The sequence below is a fragment of the Xiphias gladius genome, chromosome 19 (assembly GCF_016859285.1).
Source record: "Xiphias gladius isolate SHS-SW01 ecotype Sanya breed wild chromosome 19, ASM1685928v1, whole genome shotgun sequence".
Taxonomy (NCBI): domain Eukaryota; kingdom Metazoa; phylum Chordata; class Actinopteri; order Istiophoriformes; family Xiphiidae; genus Xiphias; species Xiphias gladius.
Genome location: NC_053418.1, coordinates 3599294 through 3616437, shown reverse-complemented (window position 1 = coordinate 3616437; position 17144 = coordinate 3599294). Strand labels below are relative to the sequence as shown.

Sequence of the window (17144 nt, the reverse complement as noted above, 5' to 3'; positions counted from 1 at the left end):
AGGTCTACAGGTAAACAGTCTTCACAGTCGCAGTTGAACACTTGGCAAAAAAAAAAAAGCTAAATTCAAAACCTACGACGTCACATTTCTTTGTTCGGCAGGCCACAGTCCAGTGGTCAGTCGCGTACTCTAATTCCCCTAACGCCCCTAAAAAAAAAAAATCAACACCATTCTTTAACTTCAAATGTCAATGTCGTCGAGCCCATTCGTGTTTTAAGTGTGAGTACGGTGAGCTGGCTATGTAAGCTAGCCGACCGCTTTGGGTTTTTTTTGTCTTTTTTTGTAAGGCTTTGTAATTCATAAGAACTGATTACAAAATCAAATCCCCGCGTGTCACGTTTTCTCTTCAAGGTTTTATGCTTTCAGTCTGGGAGCTCATCACGTTAGCAGCATTCCTGACACACCTCTTCAGTGCGTCGGAATCTGTCGCGGTCCTACGGCATTGTCCAGCGTGGACGCGAGTCAGCTCCGCGGAGAAGCTCTCTGGATCGGCCACTGTACCCTGACTAAGATGCACCTGGTGCTACGGGTGTCAGTTGGCATGGATCAAAATATGTGGCGGGATTCGGCGGATGTGTGTGTGTGTGTGTTTCACTTCTTCTGAAAAATGAGTAACCCGTGATCCATAAGCTGTTTTAATTTTGTTCTTTGTCATCAAGTCAGGGAATTATTGTCGGCTACTGAATCCCCATAATACGATTTTGCAGCAGTTTTCCTCGGTTACCTTCTCGGATGTTTTTTCACGAGCTTTAGCCCTTTGCAACCACTCATGCTAAGTGTGACATTTCGTTCACTTTGATGTGACATTAGTCCGCTGGTTGACGGCTGGTATCCAGTGCCCTTATTTGGGGAACTGCTGGATCACCAGGGTCACCAGTGATGCCGATGTCACCGAAGCTATTTGTTGGCGGTCGAAGGGCCCCGGAGGCTCACACGGAACAAGAATCTGGATTACCTCCTCCAGCTCTCGCCCATCTCATGTCGCGGTTACTCCGTCGCTTCATAGCGGTCAGAATATACTGTTAAGGTCCATTCAGCTTTCAAAACTAATGGCACGTTTGCATCTTTTCATACCGCTTGGCAGACGGGCCCGAATCCATCCGCTCCTGTGAATCAGCATGGTGAGGTCGGCTCGCAACGGCCCACAGATGACAGACGTGTTAGATTCTAGCCAGATTCAATTGGGCCATTGACGACCGAAGTAGTCGGTCATTAGAATTAGAATATCGAGAAGAGCTCGAACCATTTCTGACCACCGAGTTGGTGATTCAAGCCCATATGCTGCTTGATAGTTATGATATCGGTGCAGATTATCGTCATACATTCAACATTTTGAGAGAGCATCACCTTCCAAAATTCACCTGTCGAATTGAATACGTTTCTTTTGTACCATAACAAACAGCCAACCTGCTTACATCTACTGTTTCCTTCTCATGTTGAATGTTATCACTCAGAAGCTTTAATGGTCTGTGTTTACTGAAGATGACGGCGCTCATAAACAAAGCCCCTGAAACAAAAACGTAGCCCTGGCTCTAAACCGAGACCTTGATCCATGTCAGTCTTCAACCTTTCCGACGATCCCTGATCCCGAGTCAGTGCCTCTGCTCATCTGCCCTCCTCCACGGGACGAGTTTCAGATTTCAGCTTGACCAGCTCCTTGGCCACCTCGTCGGCAGGTCGCTGGGACAGGATGCGCATCACCGTCATGCCCGTCTCGTCGGTTTGGGTGCGGGGCCCGAGGGGACACCAGCACACGCAGCTCTTGCGGTCGGCGACGTCGCGCAGCTGAACCACGGCGATGCCGACCACCCGGTCCGCCCGGCCGAAACAGTAATCCTTCACCGTCACCTGGAGCTCGTAGCAGTCTGGGGATTCCTTACCCAGGACGCTGGAGGGGAGAAGAGCAAATGATTCACTGCATCTCTCAGCCTTAAGTGCTTGAGGCCATTTTTTGGTCTAAAGTCTGGATTTCCAACTCACAACTGGAAAGCCTCGTTGAACTTTGCCGTCCAGCTGTTGTTCTTGGACTTTGTGGTGAACTTGCGCTTCTTGTCGGCCAGGAAGGGACCAACCATGGAGACTTCGACGAAAGGCCGGAACATACCCGATGTCTGCCACTTCATGTCGTTCACTGCGATGACTGGAGGGAGAGATGCGTGAGGGAGGCCACGTGGGGGAGAAAAGGGAGAAGGAGATTCAGTGATGATGATGTGGTTGTGTTTGTAGTTGCATGTGTCTATATTTATAAACACATATATTTACATTCAGTCATTATCACCATCAATTTTATGTTTCTTTTTAATATTTTATTTTGATCTTATTTCGTTTACATGTTCCCAACTTGCCTCTGTTTTCATGTTAACGGGGATTAGAAATACTTCTACTTTTGTGTGTATATATATATATTTTTTTTTTAATAGAACCATATTAGTTGTTAAGGAGTGTTAAAACATGACGTGCCAACATTACTGCCGACCACTTACCAAAGACATGTGAATTTGTGGTGTGTTTCAGACCACTTCAGTAAGTTCTGAAAGTTAACTTGCAAAGCCCCGAGATGCACTTCAGATACAGGTATTCCATCACAGTAAAACTTTATTACTTTATTATTTATTTTATTTAGTAAGTAAGGACTTGGACCATTGAGGAATATTAAAAAAAAAAAAAGAAAGAAAAAAAAGAAACCATCTTCTTGGTGCTAAATTTGTTCCAGTTGCCAACAGTAACCCAATTTATATCTGTTCCTCAGGGGAACTACAAAGTTCACCCTTGGTCTTGGAAAAAGTACCTTGAGGTGAGATTGCCTTGTGAATTTGGTTGTGCTGTTGCTAAGGTCGCCGCTGAGGTTACATGTTGCGGTTGCCTTCCCCCGTGATGACGGGAAAGGATAATGGATTACCTGTGCTTTGGACAACAGCTGGCAGTAATGTAAAGCATAATCAACTACAGCAGTGGTTAATAGGCTAAAACATCAGTGCACAATCACCAGTGTGATCCTTTAAAGGCTTAATTGAAGACTTGGTCCTGGATTTGAGATTAATGGCGGAATTATAAAGGATGAGGTTTAAAGCTTGGTACCGTATGTTGCGACGAGGCTGAAGGTTCTAATTTAAACATCGTAAATGAACGCAGATGTCTCACCTCTGACGTTGACCTTGCGTTCTTTCCCGAGCATCATGTCGATCTGCAGGACGGCCTCTCCGATTGGCTTCTCTACCCCTGAACCTGTACGACACAGCCAGGGCATCATTACACATTAACACCGCTGACGTCCTTTTAAACTTTACTCTTGTGTCTTTGTTTTATTCGTATCTTGATCTTATTGCTGCTGCAGTGACCCACTTTCTTATCTTACATTTCAGCTTTCGACAAAGTTGTTAAAAATTCCTTTCATTTCTGCAGCGGCTGATAATGATCATTTGGAGACACACCACCATATTTTGTACTTTTATATTTAGTATTTGATATAGTGATAATTTCTAACAGCATTAATCAAAAGCCCAATTACCACACAGAAACAGAAAGGGGGACGAGGAAATAATTCCAATTTTCTGAAAGTTTTTTTTACTTTTAAAATGGGAAGCAGCCTTGCCACTGAAAACACTGCAACAGGCAATGCGTAATAAATGGCTCAACAATCACATTGCAGTTTTGTAGCTGCTCTCATGAGCGAGGAAACACGCAAAACACAGTGTAACACTGTGCCCTGTTAGTTACGCGTGAAGCACCTTCTTTGGTGACAGGTGATGTCCAATACGCACCTAGAAAGACTCTCAGTTTAATTTCATGAACCTTAAACATTTGGGTGGTACTCCGGATTTCACTGAGGCGTATTTTTCCTACAAGGAACCCCCCCAAAAGAAGCTCAATAGTTCCCCCGTGGGGCACAGCAAACCCCTTATCTCAGAGCGAAGTGGCCTTACCCCTGTCAGGTCGAATCTTTTCATTGCCAGTGATCCTGATGCCCATCCCATCATGCACTGAGAGCACAGGAAAAGAGAGTTAGTGAACTTGGTCATCAATTTGAAACCGCACGAGGGACATCAGACCCTGTAAAATGCAGCGTGTGTGTGTGTGATCACCCTGGGAGTGTTGTGTGGTGACAAAGGTCTTGATGAGCGCGTCGGTGCTCTGGGAGTACAGGGAGAGGGCGTAACGCAGTGACGCCAGTTCGGGACTTTTCTCGACAAATGCCTTCTTCAGCCCGTTTCCTCCTGCATGGAAGTATTGCTGGAAGAAAAGAGAGTAGCAGGATGAAGGTGAGAAAAAAAAACACCCTCAGCTAGAGAGATCTTTCTTAGCAGAAACTTATTTAAATCTAAAAACCAACACCGCACGTTAAACATATACAATGATAGATCCTGATGATATTCTAAACTTTTTCTACATTTTTTTGTTTTCATTAGCCTTCGGGCGTCTTAGCTTATCTGGGCTAATGTTTGGTTTGGTGCTGGCTACCCGACGTGGCATTACTCAACTTAATGTGATTATGGTCTTACATATTTTACAATGGCAAAGAATCATATCAGTGCCTCAAAACTGACCGGTTAAGACGCAACTGACACCATCCCACGTTGTTCCCTGCTTTACGTGTGCGTTTCAGGCATGCGAGTGTGCAGGTCTCCACCTACCTTGATGGTCTCCAGCCCCGCATCGATGATTATGCACTGCTTGGGTGTCAGGGTTTTGGCTTCACCTCCTCCCTACAGCACCCGGACGGCACAGACTCACGTTAGACAAAAACTTTCCTCACGAGAGCAACGCTCAACATAAATGAATAAAGACGAAACCGGGAATCCAGGCCTGGGTTCTTCTGCATGGCTTTGATATTTAGTGAAAATAACTACACCGACTTCACTTCTACAGAACGGTGGGTAAAATCCACACATCATTAGTTGTCTTTCTCTAATTGCCTGAGGAATGACTTGGGAAACAAATTTCAGACAACTGCTCTGTTTTAGCAGCTCCAGAGGAGCAGTTTGTGGTTGAGCGCTCAACAGTCGCTGCTGCGGGAGGGAGAACTCATTGAATTGACTTTCCCCATCCAACTTTCCCCCAGCCTGTCAAGTCTTTAAACTGCCAACTTCCCGCAACATCCTTCAGGCTGTGTTAACGAGCCGGCCTGGACCGACAACACCAGGAAAACCCCCAAAGTCCCTTTGGGTGAGAACTTGTGGTCTCTGTAGCTAATTTTACCTCTCCTCCTTATGTGTGTTTTTAAGCAGTTTTGAAAGATTTTGTCACAACAATAAGGCCTTAAAGCCTACAAAGCGTTATCGGTTGACTGACAGGTGTCTCAGCCTGTCAGCAAAAATCAGGCTTTGCAATGTCCCTTCAGAAACACACAGGTGGCTTATGGCTTTTTTCATAGGTCTGCGAGTGTTACCTTGAGATTTGAGAGTCCTTTAGCTGCCGTGAGGAGTTGGGCTCCCTGCAGAGAGAAGAAAAGAGAAAGAGAGAGAGAGAAAAAGACAGGGAGGTGGATGAGGAGGGATTACATTGCTTCACTGTGCATCACAATTTTACAGTTACAAAGACAAAACGCAGTAATTCCACATGATTCCAGCATTTTGCAACAGAGAGTCACAGCTGCTGACATCCACCAGTAGACGGCGGCAGAGCACTGCCTCTGGTCTTCACGGGGTGCCACCACAGTCCGACGCCACACAACAGATGCGCTGGACATACGCTGCACCTTAGCGGATTTACTGCAGTTCCTTCCATTCATACCCCTCCGGTTTTTAATAATCGACTTGGAGAGACCTTCTCGGGGTAAATCATCTGTGTACACATGATGTTCACCTCAAAATTACGTTTTGGTAATGTGTAAGTACAGTCACAAGCTTTTTAGTGCATTTAGGGAAACACTGTATTTATGGGGTATGGGTATGGGAATTCTGTTACTTCTTGAGCTGAAAACTGTTTTTAGACGCCGGAACATCTTTGAATGCCCCAGTAAGAAGAGTTTTTTTAAAAACAAATTTATTAAAATGGTTGGAAACAGCAAGTATAGTGCACGTGATTTGTACTTCATGGGCAAAAACATGCAATAATATTGTCCTCTGCACAACAAGCTGTGTGTTTCTTCACCTCATCACACAACTGTTCCTCTGTCTTTGTGACAACCAGTTTTAGACCTTATGATTGACGTTTTTCAACAGAGGACGTTCTGCCTGCTCACTTTTTTAAAGAGCTGTCTGAAGATTGAGAACAAGTTTAAAGGGGATTTCCACCACATTTTTCACATATGCGCTGCTGCAGATGTGAAAAAGGTTGCATGAAGCCTTTTGTAGCTCCAGCGGGAAGCTGTAAGTAAAAAAAATCTAGGGGTGCGGAGAAAGAAGCGAGCTTACCAGACCTCTGCTACCCGCTCCTCTTCTCTGCTTGAGGCTAGCGGCTCGAGGCTACATTAGCCATGACTGGCATAACAAAACCCAATCTCCAACTAAACTGTATGTGGCCGAGTTGCACTGTGGGCAAAGCAGGCGCCAGGTTTTGACAAGGAAGAAGAACGTGTGGAACAACAAGGATAATGTCTCTGGTTCCGGTGCATCGATTCTGCTCCTGTTTTTAAAACTGCCCGTTGTGAGTTAGACAATGTTGTAGGAGTGCATCGGTAAAACAGTGGGGTGCTCATTTATGGTGGGAATTATGTTAAGCTCAGGGTTAGGGCTGGGGTAAGGCATAAAGTTGTGATGGTCAGGGTCGTGCTTACCAGGCTGTCGTTGCTCTGAGGCAGGACGATGGTCTTCTCCAGGCTGCTCAGGACGATCTTCCACAGATCCTTCAGGATCCTCTTCAGGACCGTCTTCTCACAGATGTCGGCGAAGATACTGAGACTGGATCACGCACGAACACACCAAAAATGTGAGCTAAAACTTTGGACTACCTGGTTATGTTGTAGTTATTGTAGAGGTCAGCATTAAAGCGTTCAGAGTCCACCAGCCCTTCCTCCTAACGCCGACATACCAGTTAGACCAAGTTTACCGGAGAACCTGAATCCTGAATGTATGATGTGTGTGTATTTCGTTTAAGACGTAAACGTGTGTTCTATGTAAACAATAATAATAATTATAATGATGATATACATATTTTTTGTAATATTCTTTCTTTTAAATATGATAAACCAAAAAAATTCTTTCTGTGAATGCTTTATTTTACGGGTCCGTAAATTCTGATTAATTTCCGGTTAACTTCCTCAGAAGCGATCAGGTGGTAAGATTCCAGTTATTTACAGACACTGAGCCAGGGAAACTTTGAGACTTTTAGTCAGAGGAGAGCAGGTGAACGAAACACGTCAAATGTGAACAGCCACTCCAAACAACCATACAATTCACCATATATAGAGGATAAAGTTTCCAGTAATAACTGAACGATGAATACATATTCACTGGGGTTTCAATGGGGCAATTTCTTTCATGGAAATTTCTGCGGAAACCAGTAATAAACTCATCACAACAAATATTACAAGTCTCAGAATTTAGTCTCTATGTTCCCTGTAATCAGCACCAAACTACAAACATCTTTCCGGAGACTTTCAATCAATCATTGGGAAATAACAGACCTGTAAAATAAAATGTTACGAAACGATGAAAAGCACTGACTGAAAAACCTTCCGCCTCTACATGTCCTGTACCTTTACTGCGGGATAGATGCTTGACGTAGTACGTCACTATTATGAATAAATAAAATGTATCTCCGCTTTGCCTCCCGTTCGATGGACAAAAGTGTGCGCTGCAATTTGACGACTAAAACATATTGCCAATTCCCATCCATGTTACCATGTCCATTACTCTTTTGTTTTTCGCACCAATCCATCCTGAGAAAGCATCCGTTTTTTTATGTTGCGAATTAACTGGTGAGTGGCTCTCCGATAAAACACCAAGCAGCTGTAAAAAAAAACGCCAAGGACTGTAAAATTACTTTTATAGTTTCCAGCCCTTCCAATGGCCTAATTCGCACTCGCCAGACAGTGAAGAAGATTTCAGAGAATGTGCATCAGCAGGGGGTGATTGCGGAGACTTGTCAGCTTCCTGTGGTGTTAGTGCAGGCTGTTAAATTGCCTTCCGGTCCTTTACACTTCATTTAGGATGATTGGAAGGATGTCCTCCAATAAGTAATTCAGTATTTACACCCTAAAAACCACCGGGGGAAAAAATTGACCTGGTTTGGGTTACAGACCACTTTTACCTAGGTCCCATGGGGTGTTTTGATCCAGCGTCAGCGTTAATTTTTATATTACTGTCGGGTTATGTATCCAAACTAAAATATGGTTATGTTGACCCAGTGTTAGACACAAAAAGCTCAAAAATTCTATCTTAAAACTGTAACAAACTTATTGCTCGTTGTACAAAATAATTTGCATTGTGACATTAAAAACTTCAGAGGATACACAAATGATTAAAAATCAGTAACAAACAGGGATGGACATGTAATTTTAAAAAGAGCTAGAATAGATTATAACAGTTTTCAACCAAACCATATATTAGTTTGAGAGAATATCCCAAACGTAATACAAGAAATCACTTGTTTTGGGTGGATTGAGTCATTGAGTCAATTTTTAGTGTGTAGATGGAAAAGGGAAGAGAAAAATCATTCGGGTTGGGAAGCAGCTGCTCTAATCCCCGATGTACATGGTCATAGTGCAGAACTTAGTTCATTAATGACATTGGTGGTGTCATGAGAGACCCACTTGTGCAGTCGTCTGCCAGCAGCCTACGACAGGACCCAAATATGTTGCGTCATGCCTCGACTTACTTCCCATCCAGGAACTCCATGAGGGGCCTCAGCATGGTGTCGGCATCTGCCTCCGCAGTGTTGTGGTTGGGGGGGCCTTTGATCTGGTAGAGGATCTCAGCCATCTGACGCATGCAGCCGTTGATACGAGTCTGGAAACTGTAGGGCGAGGAGGCAGAGGTAAACTTCTGCAAAGCTGGTGGAGGCTTGTTCCTCAGCCATCCGTTGAATACAGTGTGTGTGTGTTTGTGTGTGTTACCTTTTGGCGAACATGGTGCTGAAGTTGTCCAGGATGGTGCTGAGCTTCACCTGAAGCTCATTGAGGATGTTAGCGGCCTCTGTATCCAGCTACAACACACACACACACACACACACACACACACACACACACACACACGCACACACACACACACACACACACACACACACACACGAAAAGGAGGAGGAAGGAGGCAACAGGTTATTTCGGGCCTTTACAGTCAGTTATACGACCGGCCACCACATTGCCAGATTAAAACCTGAAATGTGAACTAGATTCGACTTGGCTGTGTCACATCCCAGCTGCGGTTCCAGTGTGTGGTGCATCCTGTTCTTCTGAAGCCAGACTTAGTTATTTCATTTTTCCTTGTTTTTGGTCTTTTATCCCTCTTTTTCAGTGTATTTCCATTTCAACTTCACATTGTAATCAATAATGTAACCTTAAAGAAGACCATCCTAAAAATACCCAAATATAACTGGGTAACACCCACTGATTTAATTTTACCCCCGGAACAATGTCATCTAGAATAAAAAAATTATACATTATTTGTTCACTCCTGTGAAGAAACCACCTTTAATATGAGCAAGTCAAAGAAAGTTTGCCTATATATACTGTGCTTAACTATCTATCTAACTCTAATTAACAAGTGAAAATTAATATTCAATATTAGCGATATATTCCCCATATATATATTTACATCAAATGTGAATAAATACAACCATTAAACACACATTTAGGGTTCAAAAAAAAAAAAAGTAGATCATTTATGATTTATCAACTGTATTTAGGCACAAAACTGCATTATCAAGAAGATCCGTTAAGGACATGCAAGAGAGTTGTGAGAAAATGAACTGTTATGTGTTGCCACGGTTGCTTTGAATCAAAATAACTGTAACTAAGACACTGAACCTCTTAAAAGCAGCACAAAAATCAAACATTTCTTAGACAAACTGCTTATGATATTTTGTTTTGACTGAATCTTATCCAGTGCTACCTCAACCATACTGTCTCGTCCTAATCTTCCTCAGCTGCTACATTTTCTCCATCACAACTAGTCCTGAGCCTGTATATGTGTGGTCCTGGTTGCGTATCCTTAGGGAACTGACCCTGTTTGTGTATGAGGAGGTGCGTGTAGAATGGGTGCGATTTTTCCTTGTTCGCTGCACACAGGTGTGGGTATGTACTGTACGTTTAAATAACTACGTTCCTCTGTGTATCATATACCCGGTTCTTATACACAGATTTGGAGCATGTTCTACACGTGATTTGATGAACGAGGCCCCTGGTTTGCTGCAAGTACGTCCGGTTGAGACACTGGATGCAAAGGGCTTTGATTCGCTCTTGCGGGAGCGTTGCAGCTGGAATATGACACAGTTGTGTCCACTGCATCCGCGGACATTAGGACGTCGCAGTCCACCTCACTAAAAGTAATAAGCGGTTGTCTGTTTATGGTCCTAGGTCAAGTGATGGCGGCGACCTTTCTCTGTGAGCTCTAGTTTCCGCTCTCAGTCGCAAAAACCTCGAATTGAAGTGGCACAAATCAGTACGAACATCTCGTTGGTTTCCCCTCAGTGCATTTTGTGAATTTTCGAGCAGAACTGCGCAAAATACATAGGTAGGAACCAGATGCTTCTGGTTGTTGAAAAAGCAAACGCTGTACAGTACGGGCACATAAATTCCGATGCAGGAAATACATTTGGAGTGTGTAGACAAGATGAGTAAGAGCGTGTAACACCAGATTCATTTTCTCAGTGTCAGTGGGTGAGACAACGTGACTACAGTAAGTGTATGAGTCAGGGATACACACAGGGACTTACAGTATGGGCATATTTTGTGTGTGTGATGATGCTGCTGGGTGACGAATGTATGCAGATCAGTGAACGGGAAAGAAATGCTGACTTAAATGAAAAGTGCAGAGATCGTGACTAAACACCATTTCAGCTGAGAAGGGGTTTGTAGGTGTGAAAGGGAGAAACATGACAGCCTCATTTGTGCCTCTTCAAACCTATTCAGCAGTGTCTGAACGGAGCTCCTCAAGCTATAAAGTGCACAACGTTTCCCGAAGCTAAAGCAGGTTTTGAAAAATACACCCCGAGAGGCTGAAGAATGAAGTAAGTCTGAGTGGAACTTTTTCTTAACACTCCCCTTGACTTAACCTCACGTCTCGAGAGCAGGGCGCTGAATTTGAATTTCATTACGTATAATAAATCTAGTGAAAAGCACGGTGAGGCTGGCGTTCAAGAAAGAAGGGGGACGCTGCTAAAGACATGATCTAGAATTAGCGTACTCTTCTACTCTGTGTTCTACATCTACTGCACGTACGTAGGCAGTTTGAGTCGCAGGAAACCGGCAGTCGTCCGTATTAAGTGAGATCTGTGTGTTAACAAATGACAAAGACTTCCAGGGTGAAAATATAGAAAGCCAGTCTCTTTTTTTAATTTTTTGTTTTGTTTTTCGCTAACAATGTTGGTTAACTGGATTCTTGCCTCCTCAGTGGTCAAGCTCAGCCTAGACCTGACAGCCATTTGATGTGCTGCCCAGGTTTCCCTCCGCACCTGGCCGGACTGGCCGCAGGGACACCCGGGAGCCGAAATTCACCGCAGCCAGTCTTCCTTGCCCGTGTGTCGTTTCGTGGCCCGCTGTCTGCCCAGCATGCCATGTGGGTAAAGCAGGCATGACTCGGCTTAAAAAGTTGAAATAAACTTTACCAGTCTTAGAACCGCCATTGCCACGGACGCAGAAATGAGCACTTCTGCAGCTGAGTAAAAGGACGAGTCTGCGTTCTGTGTTTCTGGCACGTTTGAAGTGGTTTTAGACAACACAAACCGACCTGGGAGTGCAGATTTGTCGATTTTCTATATCTCTTGCGACACTGTCTCAGTCAGCACTGGTGCGGGATTAACTTTCCATCATGTTCTTGAATGATCTTTCATTCAGAGTCAAGTAAATGCAGGTACAATGACAGCAACAGTTTGCGGCTGATCGAGCAAAATGAAGCTACAATACCGAACCAAATGGAAATGTGTGGCTCTCTTCTTAAACAGTTTGCAGTGTATACATCTAGGCACTCTGACAGGTAAACACACACTAAGCTATGATCTTAAAGGCGCCACGCACCCACGGTTCAGCCTCACTGGTGTTTCCATGGCTTTCCCATGATTAGACCTCTCTTCCGGACTGTGTGGACGTGTACAGACCAGGTTTGAATCGGTCTCTTCTGCTGAGACTTTTACGGCGGGGCACCTTAAACATTCATCCTTCTTATGAGAGTTCCTGCCAACTGCAAACTAAGCAAACGTCTAATCAGCCAGAGTCACATTAAGAACTCGGCAGATGCGAATGGCTTTTTATGCTACGGCACGCTGAATTCTGCCATCAGAAACATTCAACAATCCACTTTTTCCCAGTTGCCAGTTATGACAAAAAAAACAAAAACCTGAAGCTGCAAAGTGCAGCTTTCTGGTGGTCACGCAGCCTGCAGGATGGACTGCAAAAAAACCCAACTCATTAGTATGCTGGGTCTCGAGCGCGCACCGCTTTACACCAGCCACGCGGCTTGATGATCGCAAGATAAGACATCGCAACGGGTCTTTGTAGAAAATGTGCCATGGATAACTGAGAACTGCATTAGTAGATAGAAGACGGTGGGAAAACTGCCTTAGCATTTAACTGGGCTAAAGGAGGGCGATGACTTTCAAGTGTCAGCGTTTTAATTTCCTGCATTTTAATTGAGAATTGTTGCGGTGAGTGAAACGGAGGTTGGACTGTCCACTCCGCCCCCTCAGAACGAGTGTGTTCTTGGTCTGAATCTAATTTATGTGCGCTGCGAGTGTCAAGCGTAGTCGGACATCTTTACAGCCATTCGAAGCTGACCGTGCAGATGAGTGTGATGTGTCCTTGGAAGATTGATGCAAGTAAAGGGCAACAATCCCCTTCCTATACTTATGCACATATGCAGTGGCATGAAAAAGTTTGGGCACCCCTGGTAAAAATTTCCCTTACTGTGAATAGTTAAGGGAGTAAAAGATGACCTGATTTCCAAAAGGCATAAAGTTAAAGATGAAACATTTCCTTAATATTTCAAGCAAGATTACTTTTTATTTCTTTTTTTCTATCTTTTAAAGTTTCAAAATAAGAAAAAAGGAAAAGGGCCTGAAACAAAAGTTTGGCCACACTGAAGGGTCAGTACTTAGTAACACCCCCTTTTGCAAGTACCACAGCTTGTAAACACTTTTTGTAGCATCTAAGAGTCTTTCAGTTCCTGTTTGGGGGATTTTTACCCGTTCTTCTTTGCAAAAGGCTTCTAGTTCTGTGCGATTCTTGGGCCGTCTTGCGTGCTCTGCTCTTTTGAGGTCTATCTTCAGATTTCTGATGATGTTTAGGTCGGGGGACTGCGAGGGCCATGGCCAAACCTTCAGCTTGTGCCTCTTGAGGTAGTCTATTGTGGATTCTGAGGTGTGTTTAGGATCATTGTCCTGTCGGAGAAATTCTGCACCCTTTTTTTCTCCAGACATACCTTTACTCATTGTAGCCAAAAAGTTCTATTTTAACTTGATCAGTCCGCAGGACTCTTCCATGAAGGTCATATTTGTGCAGGTGTCGCTGCCCAGCAGAACAGTGCACCACCAGTCCAGAGACTTCTAAATCTTCCTGAAGGTCTTTTTTAGTCAGACAGGGTTTTGATTTGCCTTTTCTAACAATCCTACGCGCAGTTCCCTCAGAAAGTTTTCTTGGTCCGTTCCAGTTAACTGCCATTTCTTAATTACATTACGAACTGGGGAAACAGATTCCCGAAAATGCTTTGCTACCTTCTTGTAGCCTTCTCCTGCTTTGTGGGCATCAGTTATTTTAACTTTCACTGTGCAGCTAAGAAGCCGCTTAGAGGAGCCCCGTGGCCGCTGATTGTTGGGACAAGGTGTGAGGAGTCAGAGTACTTGTAAGGCTTTGAAATCTGTATCATTTTGCCTGTCCTAATAATGACCGTGAACAAGCCATAACTCTAACAAGCTAATTAAGTTATCTGGGAGCGCAAATCTCTTGGGACGCCCAAACTTTTATATGGTGCTTTCTCCCCTCTAAACCTTTACAAAATAAGAATAATACACTAATCTTGCTTCAAATGTTGAAAAGAATGTTTCATCTTTAACTTTATGCCTTTGGAGATCAGGTCATCTTCTACTCACTTAGCTATTCACAGCAGAGGTACTAAAAATTCTCTATCCATTCGGTCTAAGTCCTCAAGACTTTGGGAGGAGAAAAAAAAAAAGTGAATGACTGAGAAAAACTGCTTTTAAGAAGAAATGGACACAAAAGCAAAAGCACATACAAGCCTGCACATACACGTTTGCCTCACTAGAATCACAGCCTGAAATTAGAAGTGCCCTTTGCAGGTAATAAGTGTTTGTCCAACTCTATTATCTCTCTCCATCGACCAACTGTACCTTCTTTGTGGCAGCTGTGGCTTCAGTCTTCCCGGAAAGACAGAAAGGAAAAGAGAGAAAAGACACAAAAGTAAAAAGAAAAAGAAGAGTCACACAATTCTGTCCAGGATATTGATGATTAAAACAAACAAAAAACTAACTACACAGACACAGGGTTTTACAGTATGTTATACAGCAGGTAAAAATAGTATGAGGTTTTTTTTTTGGTTTTTTTTTAAACTTGGGTTGGATTTTTATGATATTGTCTGGTGGATTGGGTAGTGGTGAGTGGGTGATTTTAATAAAAGCTTTTTGTTTATTGCCTCTGGCTTATTGGGATGCTACAAGACAAAAGGGAACACCGACATCGTAGAAGTCCTGTGTTTCACTGCTGTCTGCTACGTTACTCATCCCAAACAGGAACCATCTGGAAGAAATTTCCATTTTTTTGGGCAACTCATACAATGAACAATCAGATGCTCAGCTCACTCAGATAGATGTTCTCTGTTAGACTTACTAGATGGCTGACCAAAACTTACTTACTGCCATACAGGGCTTGTGATATACTAGTTTTACCAGTGCACACACTTAGACAAGCGGCAGCAACATCGTCGTTCATATACTTTGCTGGGTGCTTTGTGTGTACCCGGAACATGGACTAGACGCCAGATGCCAGCAGAACTATCGCTTGCCGACTTCGCGTACAGACACAGCAAGAAGGCACATGCGAATGTGCAGTTCAAAGCAACTACGTCTGCGCTCTAAGCAGAATTTAATAATGTCTCAACTATTCATAATCTATAGTTTGATAAAAATGAACCGCATTCAAAATAAAATCTGGTAAAGTTTAAACAATACCTGTTTGGTACATTGTCAAAGTACAAATGTAAAAAGAACATAAAAAATATATAAGAAGCATTAGAAGCCTTAAATAATACACTTGCTGATTTTGTTGTGGCTCTACTGAAATCCTGAAATTTGGTATAGCGCCCCCCAAATGTGTCATTTTTTAATCCCAAAATTTGGCATAGGAATTCCCCCACTGTGGGATTGTCTTATGTACTGTACTTGGCTACTAATCAGGAATTGTATTCAAATACACTAAATTATGTGCAAGAATAAATAAGTAAACAAAAGAATCCAAAGAGATTCCCCACTTTCATTTTGCTAGCGGTGGCTGAAGGGCCCTAGACAGCTGCCGAGTTTAATTCAGCCGGCTCAGGTTTACAAGACCGATTCTGATGTCTTACCAGTTCCACCCGCAGTATTAATGTCGTACGCCAGGATAAATGTAAGAAAAGGATGTGTAATGTACCATGGCTAACAGGCTAATAGACTAAATTCAGGATATGCTTTTAAGAGGTGGATCAGAGGGAAAAGCTCTACGGAGAAAAAGGAGCAAACAAACCTTGTTTACCTCCTCCTTTGACTGGTGAGAAAAAACAAAATAGGACTTTAGAGAACACTCCTCTACAGTCGTCTTTTTCACCTTGTTCAATATGCTCCCGGCATAAATACAAAATATGCTAAGGGAAATGATAGGCAAACAGTTTCACCGTGAAAGAGCTCAAATTAAAAGTGACAAACAGAAACAAAATGAAACGACCCAGCTCAAAGAAAAAAAGCTCCATCCTGGAAAATAGTAAGACGTTGAATCGAATCAGGCACTGCTGCCTCTGCCGATGGCCAAGTGTTTTTGGCAGATGGGAATGATTCTTCGAACTGCATTCTGGGAAAAGTCCGAGTCATCAGCAAATCAGCTGGCTGCAATGGGGGGCAGCAGATGGCGTGGAACTAATGACTCGGTCAGATCGTCCATCGGGCCTCATACTCATCTCGGGACCCACATACGCGCTCACAAGCACATACGAAAACGGCCAAGCGTGGAAGCGACATTTGCATCTAATATGTTGATGTGTAGTTTAGTTTTAAACTTGATTCGTACATGTGTATAAACAGTTCATAAATTTGTTATAACACATGTAATGAATTAGTTTTATTACTGTTTACAACTACGTTTCATGGTTTTATAGTTATAGTTTATAGTTTTATAGTTTTATAGTGTGTTATGAACCATGTAATAACAGTTTACATACCGCTTATAAATGCTAAAAAGGGCTGACTGATTGATAACTGTCTTTGAGTGTGGTAAACAAACACATGGAGAAGCAGCTCAATGTGAGCGCCAGTCCTTTTTTGCCCTCGGTTCTTTTTTTGATATTCTGGGCTCTTATTCTGGGATCAGGAGGACGTGCTGGGGATCAAATGTCAACATATGTCTGCCATTTGTCGTATAATCCTTCTTGAATGCAACTTCTGCCATTTGTTTGTGGCTTGATATCTTAGTCCTTACTGTTCTCCCGGGAGATGACGGCAATTCACATTTTCAGGCATCACTTACTCATCAATCCCAGGCACCAATGATCAATAACCCCAAACATGCATGATGTGACTGCACCATGATAAGCTGAGATACTAAAGAGACCATTCTTAGACAGGCGCTACAGTTTAGTAGCCGTGCGAGGTCGAATTTTACACATTCCGTTAACTTACAGTAAAATAAACTTTTCTTACTGCTTCTTACTGGGCTTTTGTTTTAGGTGCGGTGTCTTTACTGGCTTCATCAAGCTTCCCTTTTCTACATTTGAAAGGGTCTTCAACAATTAGTCAGTACATCCAAAGTAACCATTAGGCCTTTAGTCAATGTGGGGGAGGCATCAAACATCAGT

General features: G+C 43.2%; 1 protein-coding gene across 1 annotated transcript in view; it reads right to left on the bottom strand.

Annotated features, from left to right (window-relative positions):
- Positions 1-413: 413 nt before the first annotated feature.
- LOC120804901 (protein unc-13 homolog B-like) overlaps positions 414-17144 on the bottom strand; it is a 170117-nt gene continuing 153386 nt past the window's right edge. The window contains exons 33-42 of the mRNA XM_040154625.1: positions 8996-9084; positions 8758-8895; positions 6716-6839; positions 5387-5431; positions 4632-4703; positions 4083-4230; positions 3924-3980; positions 3142-3225; positions 1981-2140; positions 414-1888 (exon numbers count right to left, since the gene is read on the bottom strand). Coding sequence (XP_040010559.1) covers positions 1606-1888; positions 1981-2140; positions 3142-3225; positions 3924-3980; positions 4083-4230; positions 4632-4703; positions 5387-5431; positions 6716-6839; positions 8758-8895; positions 8996-9084 — 1200 coding nt within the window. The 3' untranslated portion in view covers positions 414-1605. The remainder of the gene's footprint in view (positions 1889-1980; positions 2141-3141; positions 3226-3923; positions 3981-4082; positions 4231-4631; positions 4704-5386; positions 5432-6715; positions 6840-8757; positions 8896-8995; positions 9085-17144) is intronic.